Genomic DNA, 9,282 nt, shown 5'->3' with positions numbered 1-9,282 from the left:
AAAGAATAAAAATGTTCCAAAAGGACCGAGACTTGCCAAATCTGAACACTATTCTGCTTTCATTTTCTTGGATTTCCCACCTCCAAATTCTTGAATGTGTTATTTATTTGTGTTTAATTCTTCTTAAAGTTTGGAAATATTAGAAAATACAAATATAACAAAAACAAAAAATTAATATAATTTCATTTCAGCACCATGGAGAGAGTATATATTGTCCTGTTTTCCAAAGACTTTATTTCAGGAACAAAAATATGGAGATCATCTAGAAACAATGCTGCTGGATTATTCCTACTTTTCTCATTTTACTGTACTTTACAAATATCCTGCTCAATTTAATATGAAAATTGACAGCCTTTATTAAATTTCCACAATACCAAAACTTAACTACTGCTTTGAACTTTTGATACTTTAAGCAAGCAATTCTTGTTTGTTGCAAATTATGAGTTGTATTTCTATATTGGTTACTAGCGGTCTGCTTACTTTTTGTCAAAGTGTTGGTCAAAGTGAACTTTTTCTCTCTCTCTGAGTGTGTATATATGTGTTTTTAGATAGGTGGGTTGATTAATAGAGCAATAATAAATTAAATGTGGTAAAATATTACCAATAGGTAAATCTGAGTAAAGGGAATACTATTTTGATATTGCAATTGTTAAGTCCAAACATTTCTTTTCATTTTTTTTGTTTTTTTTTGTTTGTTTGTTAGTTTGTTTTAGGGCCGTACCTGCAGCATATGGAGGTTCCCAGGCTAGGAATCCAAGCAGATCTGTAGCCACCAGCCTATTCCACAGCCACAGCAACGCAAGAGGGGAGCCACGTCTTCAACCTACACCACAGCTCACCACAACTCGGGAGCCTTAACCCACTGAGCGAGGCCAGGGATCGAACCCGCATCCTCATGGATGCTTTTCGGGTTTGCTAACCACTGAGCCACGACGGGAACTCCCCAAACTTATTTCTAAGTAAAAGTTTTAAAACTTCTCTATGGTTTAAACATGTGCAACTAAGAATTCAGTCTCAACCTCTGTCCTTAGCCCTTTCTCTTCACACATGCCCTGAGCTCGAGTTTTGCCAACTCTTACAATATCCACAAATAAATATGTGCATCCTCTAGTCTATCTGGGGAAATATAGCACAATGGACAAGACAACACCTGAAGCCATCTCCCCAAAAAAGCCTTTCCCTGATCTCTTCAATCAAGTTAAGTATTTTCTTCACTGTGAGAAATGATTTTTTTTACATGTCTGTCTTCATTAGAATACAAGATATATATATATATAATAAAAAGAGACCGCATTTTGTGTGACCCTGGGCATGTAACTTGACTTCTGAATGCTTCAGTTTCTTTATTTATAATATGAAAATGATAACACCTACTCATAGAGATATTCTGAGGATTAAATGGATTGATTCATATAAAAGACTTAGACCTACCTAAACAATAGCAAGTTCTTCATAATGTTGCTTATTATGATGGTGCTGGTGTTGTGATGGTGCAAGTAATATAGCATCAGAAAAATACCAGAATAATAGATGCAGGAGGGATCATGGTACATTTGACACTAAAACTTGCATTAAATATTTTAGGTGAGTATGGATAATCAGGGAATACATTAATATAATATTGTGGGGAAGAAGGAATGAAGGTCTCAACCACAGTGATAACAAGTGGAAAAGGTGAAAATGAATTTGAAAATATTTCATGTAGATTTCTATCAAGGGAAGGGAAAAAGCCCTCATTACCTTAGAAACCTCACGAAGCCACATTTTTGCTGGTATTTCTAGGGTACAGTATCACCTTGGCCATTGGCACTATTAGACAATATGGATCAGCCTCTGACTGGGTTTCAAGTACTTTTCTTTGTGTTATGCAAGACCTTTTTTAAAAGTTTATTATATATGTGTGACAATCTTTAGTCAGTGTGTGATTATAGCTATGTATTTGAAAGGATCTTTTTAATGAGATTTATAAGCAAGGGAGAAGAAAAATAAAACAGTTCAAGCTTCATTGTTATTATTATTTTGCTTTTTAAGGCTATACCCACAGCATATGGAAGTTTCCAGGCTAGGGGTCGAATCAGAGCTATAGCTGTCAGCCTACACTACAGCCATAGCAATGCAGGATCCAAGCTGCATCTGCAACCTTCACCACAGCTCACGGCAATGCCGGATCCTTAACTCACTGAGCGAGGCCAGGGATCAAACCCGCACCCTCATGGATACTAGCTGGATTTGTTGCCACTGTGCCACAGTGGGAACTCCAGCTTCATTATTTTTAATATTAATTTGCTCATACTTTGAAGGGCTTTGTATAGAAAAAGGAAAAAGATGTAATCCTGAATCAAAACCCTGTTTCATCAGAGAAATGAACAGATATTGTGTATCAATGAAAAATAAATTAATAAATAAGTGCAAGCATACAATTGTCTTGCTTCTTGATAGCATTTTATTTAAGAGTTCACAATTAGAGCACTTGGAATAACATAAAAAGTTTAAAGTGATGAAGGCTTCCCTGTAGGGAGGCCTTTTCATATATGTAAAAGAAAGAGAACCTTATGCTTAAAATGCATAAAACTCACATCGTAGTGTGGGACTCAGTAGATCAACAAAATCCATAATCTGAAGGAAATGAACATAACTTACAAGTTATTCCAAAATTGTCAGGAAGGAGGAGGTTGGTGGCAGAGATGGTATAAATTTGAAGATTTTACTTGGCTCAGGTTAAAAACCCAAAGAAAAAGAAGAATAAAACCACCTCAGCGATATCTACCATCTGCTGACATACTACAAAACACAAAACTGCAAACCAGTGTCCTTTAAAGAAATCTATACTATAAAGACCTCTGTCACACTTCTCAAATTCAGCCCTGTGGGAGGGGACAATGATATTCCTAGATGATACAGATAAAATGATGATTAAAAAGAATCAATACACAAACAGAATGATGGAGGAGTTCATAAATTAAATCCATTGTTTCATTGTAACCATTTTTATAGTATTCTGCCTTTGTATCCTGAGAATGGCAGATGATATTTAAAAACAATGACAATAGTATCTGTAAAGTATATAGAGAAAGAGCTCAGAAGATAGAAGAGCAAACTTTTTCTACCTTGATCCGCATTAATCAGCACCATAAAATGTTAGCTGCAAAGAAGCATGTAGGTAAGGTTTGCCCACCAAAAATAAGGCATCAGTAAATAAAAGAATTCTTGTGAAGAACAGTTACTCGGGAAGGACTCTCAAAGTAAGGTTTTTAAAAAGTGACTGACAACAATTTAATTGTGAGAAAAGAATATTAAGGCATAACTAAGTAAACTGAAATAAAGTTGGATATCAATATTTGTCTCTGGGAAAGAAAGCTGTGAATCAGTTCCTTTGGATAAAAAGTGACTTAGGTTGATTTCAGAATGGAGATGGAGCATCTATTTCTCTATGCTGCTTTTCCAGCACCATACTGCCTATAGTGGAAGAGACTCTTGGCGTCCACATTGCGAGATTTCTTCACAGCTTCAGCAAAAAGTTTGGTCACCTGAAAATATAAAGGTAGGAATCTTAGCAATACATAGGATATGAAAGTGAAAGTTTAATGAAGCAGGAGTGAAAAGTCACAGTTTCTGTTTCCAATTTTCAAAGGGGCATGGGATGAAAGACACAAATATTTTTTATTTAATGGGGACTTTCTCCTATATCTCAGACCTAACATGAATAAGCCTATTTCCCCTGCCGTCCACAGGGATTCATCCTGACTCGGGGGGAAAAAAGTATGATGGGCAGGAAGTTAATGAGTCTTGAAAAACAGTTCTTCTCCCCGAGATAAATTTGGTGGGTCATGTGCAAGAAGAATGGAACATTCTTCCTGCAATCATTTTCTGTGAATCGGACAAGTTCTTGCACTGTATCTGGATCTTCAATTATCATTAACCTGTTGCTTTTATGTGGAGGCTTTCACTTAGAAACAATGGAATAAAATTGTGTATCTTTATTCCATGCCACACCACATTTTTTGTTCAAAGGATAATGAGAGAAATATGGCTATCCATGGCTCTTGATTATCTCAGCTGCTTGGTCAACAACTGTCCCAGTTAGGCCATGACCTACCATTATAGACCATTTTTTAGATTCTATTTAGAAATCCTTCTCCATACTGAAAGTTACAAAAAAGGGAGAAGGGAGTTGTGCATAGAGAAATGGCCACTCTTCAGGGAAGCACAGAAATAAAAACCCTCATGTCGGCTACACCTGAGCAGAAGAACCTACCTGGAAATTAGTGAGGAGAGCAATTCCACCGTCAACAGCTGTCCTCCGAATCACATAATTATCATGGACAAATTTAGTGTTGTTATTGGGGAGGTTAATCACCAGGTCAATGCTGCCATCTCTAATCAGTCTGGAAGAATAAACAAAATAAACACAAGGTTGCAGGTGACTTTGTATATTTTACAATTAGTTTTTTAAATACAAACATAAATTGCTCTTAGCTGTTTGAATCAATGCCATACTGAGTTGACTGACACTTGCCCTCCTTTATTCCTAAGGAGATGTTCAAATTACACACATTTGGGGGTTATAATTTTTTATTATGTTCTTAAAAGGATTCCGGTGAATGTCTAACTATTCAAACAGAAACATCTGTTTTCTCTTGAAAATGCTACTATTCCATAGCAAGAATTGGCAACTGGATAGACAATTAGTTATTTCACAAATAGGTGATTCCTCTAGTCTTGAAGGCCATTCCACCCCCAAACTCCCTCTCTCAGACCAACTTTACTTCAATGCTTCCCAGTGCTTCAGCTAACTGTATGAAAATGCAAGTCTGATTTTGAATTAAACCATTTCACATTCTGTCACTGGGCTGCTACACACACTAGGAGACATTTAAATGTCAAAGGCATGAAGTAGTGCTAATTATTGTGTTATAAAGCCCTAAGCAAGGGCTCATAGCATCACTGGAAGTTTACTAAGGTCTGAAAAATTTGCCCTTCTTTTATTAATTTATAATCATTTATAGGTTATTTTCTTAAGAACCCTAATAATTAGTACACTGCATAGAATTCGGCTAACTTAGCCATTCAGTAGGCTGTAACATCCTACTGCAATTGAGAACTATCTCCTACATATCTATACCACATAGTTCTCCAAGTGTTGATGGAATGGTGTCTCCAAAGGCTCACACTGTGTGCTGAAATAATGTCTTATAAAACCCAATGATGACATAGCCTTAGGCATAATCACCAACCTGATCAAAGAATGGCAAATTAGGTTACCCAATAGATGACATTATCATGGTACTCCTCATGGTGTCCTGCATGTAGCAGACCTCAATAAATTGATTCATTGACGCACAACCTCAGTGAAATGCAGCTGGTCAAACTTACACTTGATATACACAATATAAGTTTGACATAATATACAAAGTGCTGCATTGCATTCTTCATGCCCATCATTCTCATCACTAAGATCTTGGTGTCTGTCAAGGAAAGGATCATACTAAGAAATATTTTGAAAGATACTACATATCACCGGTACACATACGGCATTATGTGTTTTATAGTAATAGCAAAGTTCATGAGAAGGAAGCTTTACTATCATTCACAAATTGACTCATTTTTTTTTGTCTTTTTTTCAAGGGCCACACACACAGCATATGGAGGTTCCCAGGCTAGGTGTCCAATCGGAGCAATAGCTGCTAGTTTACACCATAGCCATGGCAATGCTAGATCTGGGCCATGTCTGTGATCTATACCACAGCTCATGGCAATGCTGGATCCTTAACCCACTGAGCGAGTCTAGGGATCAAACCTGTGTCCTCATGAATGCTAGTCAGATTCGTTTATGCTGAGCCACAACAAGAACCCTTCCACCCTCGCCTTTTTTTTTTTTTTTGTCTTGATGTGTTTTAAATTGGTTGGCTAAGAGACTTTTAGAAGACTTACAACAGGGTAAGGTGATATATTTATATCATACTCATTTCCAGAGTTAATCCTCATCCATTCTGTTATCTCAGAAAACTCTGCCCAGTTCTTACTTTCTGATGGAAGAGAGGCTGGGATTCTGTCCTTCTTGAGACGGCCATGCCACTGGAGTGGCGGGAACATTGTTGGCATTGAGCCAGTCTGATGTGGCTTCTGTGGCAAAGAGCTGCATTTAAAATGGAAAAGTCAGTTACCATATCACAGGGAAAGCTTTTATGGAGCAGAGATGCCCACTGGGACACACGTATCATTTAAAACAGCGCAAAAAAAACAGGTGAATGTGAGATGCAAAATGATGTCAGAAATAGAAATTTGGATTCTATCTCTAGAGTCATGGGCACTTTGAATATTTTTTTCATATTTGGAGTAAGAAAAAAATTAATAACCTCAATTGTAACTGCTTTTGTAGAAGAGAAAAATAAGAGTAATTGATGCCTGAAAATTTGTTGTTATCAGACCAACAAAGCTGTGTGACTACAGGCCCACCCTGAGCCTTGGGACTCATTTTGTTTTAAAGAACCAAGATTTTTGTGGAAATATCCATGGCAAAGAAGTTTTGCTTGCAATTGTAACAGCTGGAAACTATGCCTTCATATGGAAACAGGAAAAAGAAAAAAGAGAAATATATGGAAATGCATTGAAACTTTATTCAAATTCTACGCAAGCAACACTCTCTAAATTTATTATAGCTCACAAATTCTATTCAGTTTATGGTAACTGCGTTAAAACTTAAAACTAAGTTTCTAATTATTTTATTCCATTGAAGTTTTGAAACTATCAATTGAGTTATACTTTCCAGGTGGAGAGGTCCTATTTTGAACTATTGTGTTTCCTAATATTCTTCAATATTCTTTTTTAGATAGAATGCAGACAGAAAAATAACTTAAAAAATAGTATCACGTACCTTGAAGCCTTCATTGTGTAATTGTTCAGCCACACCAAGGAATCTTGGACGGAATGATTGCTGAAATTAAAAGAATTTAACAAAATTCACTTTCCAGATATATGTGCTATTAACTTACTAAGGCAATATGGTATCCTCTCATGCCAAAAAAGGCAATGCCAGGTGTTGCCAGGTACTTTATATTTAAAGATGACAAGTTTTGTCCTTTTCTCCTCCTACAGTAAATATAAGCTCTTACTTATTTTCCAATAAAGATGAAATTCTATCCACACTGTCTTGCTTTCAACTCCCTTATTTTTTTACCCTTCAAATTCCTTTACTCCCTATTAAATCCACTTAATCTCTATCTATAGAGTCAGATCCACCCCAATTCTGGGCAGACCCTTTTCCTGGTTGGAGAATTTAAAGTCACCCGGATTAGGAGCTCAACACTAACTCAGCCTTGCTGGAGGTTTTGCCTGTTCGAAATTGCTGAATTCTAACTTTGGACTGCACTTTAAGAACTAGGCCTGGTCCTAGTACTTCATGCACAATCCCCTACAACAAGTCAATCACCTGGAACTCAGTTTTGCACTTACTCTAAGACAAAGCATAAAAGAATGGGCTCTGGAGTCACTAAGCTGCACGTCAAATCCTGTCTTTACCATTCATTTGTATGAAAAGTTAATGTTCTTGAACCTTCATTTCTTCATTTGTAAAAAACAGAGAAAAGGAAAATAGCGCATCCACTTCTTAGGGCTCCACAATAAACTGTGAGACCTTGAGCAACTCATTTAACCACTCTATGCTTTACTTTCCTCATCTGTTAAATGCGAATGGCGACAGCATCCATGTCACAAGGTCACTGTGAGTATTTAGTAAGTCCTCCATAAGTGTTAGTATAGTAACTCAGCACAATTACTGGCCCATTAATTTTTTGTTTGTTTGTTTTTTAAGGCTGCACCCACAGCATATGCAGGTTTCAGGCTAAGGTTTGAATCTGAGCTGCAGCTTCCAGCCTACACCACATCCACAGCAACACCAGATCCAAGCCGTATCTGTGACCTACACCACAGCTCAGGGCAACATCAGATCCCTAATCCACGGAGCGAGGCCAGGGATCGAACCCGCATCCTCTAGGACCCTAGTCGGGTTCGTTAACCGCTGAGCCACTAAGGGAACTTCTATTAATAATTCTTATTAAATAGCAATGACTATTATTAAATTAATTGTTTTTTCAGCTTCCCAGGGTCTAATTTTCTGAGCCTGCATCTTAGCTTCCAAGATTGGGTTCCCCTAATGACTGTAACACAACACACATGAATTTCTTCCTCACGTGTGTTTTCCTTCCTGACAGTTTTCCTTAACTGTTCAGATATTTTCTTAGCGTTCATTGCTGTGCCCTTCTAGTTTCTGGGTCCTGCCTTCCCTGGACTGACAGTGCCAAAACGTGCCTCCTTCCTGTGAACAAAAGCTGGTATTTGCAAGACAGTAATCAAGGTGAAAGTAAACAAAGCTTAGTGACCTACCCAAGGATCAACTCCTGACCTTGACCTCATTAACAGGAGTCTCTGAGTAACCTAGCTGAGTGTGCAAAATTATACAAAGTTACAAACATATCCATTCTGCTTCAAATGAGAAAAGTTTGGTTGTCTTCCTTTGTAAAAAGCTTCCAAACAGATGACATAATTTGGTTACTTTGGCAAACGTTTTGTAATCCATTAGAAACTATTAGTAATGGTTGAAAAAAATCATGGATATGATTTTATTTCATAGTTTCAGAGAAACTAAGAATTGTGATAAAACCTATCAAGATCCTTATTAATTGTGATAAAACAATTTTGATAATGTTCAGCCTACAAAGTCTCCTAATATTTACTTGCAGAGACTTTTTTTTGTCTTTTGTTGTTGTTGTTATTGTTGTTGTTGTTGCTATTTCTTGGGCCACTCCCGCGGCATATGGAGGTTCCCAGGCTAGGGGTTGAATCGGAGCTGTAGCCACCGGCCTACGCCAGAGCCACAGCAATGCGGGACCCAAGCCGTGTCTGCAACCTACACCACAGCTCACGGCAATGCCCAATGGTTAACCCACTGAGCAAGGGCAGGGACCGAACCCGCAACCTCATGGTTCCTAGTCAGATTCGTTAACCACTGCGCCACGACGGGAACTCCTGCAGAGACTTTTTAAGGAAAGATCTAAATCCTAGGAAAAGACCCCAAGACTATGTCCAAATATAAAATTCTTTCAGATGCTGGATTTCACAATCCCAAAACCACAGTTTTATGAGAGGAAACTATTAGCAAATAGAAAAGATAAATGAAGCTGGATGAATCTCAGCTAAGGCAGAGGTTATTCATGACAGTTTTCTAGAACACAAATTGTAACCAAACCCAAGATAGTAGCTTTTTACTCCCATTTAGAACTCAAC

General features: G+C 37.5%; 1 protein-coding gene across 1 annotated transcript in view; it reads right to left on the bottom strand.

Annotated features, from left to right (window-relative positions):
- Positions 1-2,425: 2,425 nt before the first annotated feature.
- The window catches only part of CPS1 (carbamoyl-phosphate synthase 1), a 118,465-nt gene continuing 111,608 nt past the window's right edge, over positions 2,426-9,282 (bottom strand). The window contains exons 35-38 of the mRNA XM_047770483.1: positions 6,875-6,934; positions 6,024-6,136; positions 4,256-4,385; positions 2,426-3,527 (exon numbers count right to left, since the gene is read on the bottom strand). Coding sequence (XP_047626439.1) covers positions 3,429-3,527; positions 4,256-4,385; positions 6,024-6,136; positions 6,875-6,934 — 402 coding nt within the window. The 3' untranslated portion in view covers positions 2,426-3,428. The remainder of the gene's footprint in view (positions 3,528-4,255; positions 4,386-6,023; positions 6,137-6,874; positions 6,935-9,282) is intronic.

This window comes from Phacochoerus africanus, chromosome 3, assembly GCF_016906955.1.
Source record: "Phacochoerus africanus isolate WHEZ1 chromosome 3, ROS_Pafr_v1, whole genome shotgun sequence".
Lineage (NCBI taxonomy): Eukaryota > Metazoa > Chordata > Mammalia > Artiodactyla > Suidae > Phacochoerus > Phacochoerus africanus.
Note: the sequence above shows the minus strand (reverse complement) of the source record. Positions and strands in the feature narration are given on the sequence as shown.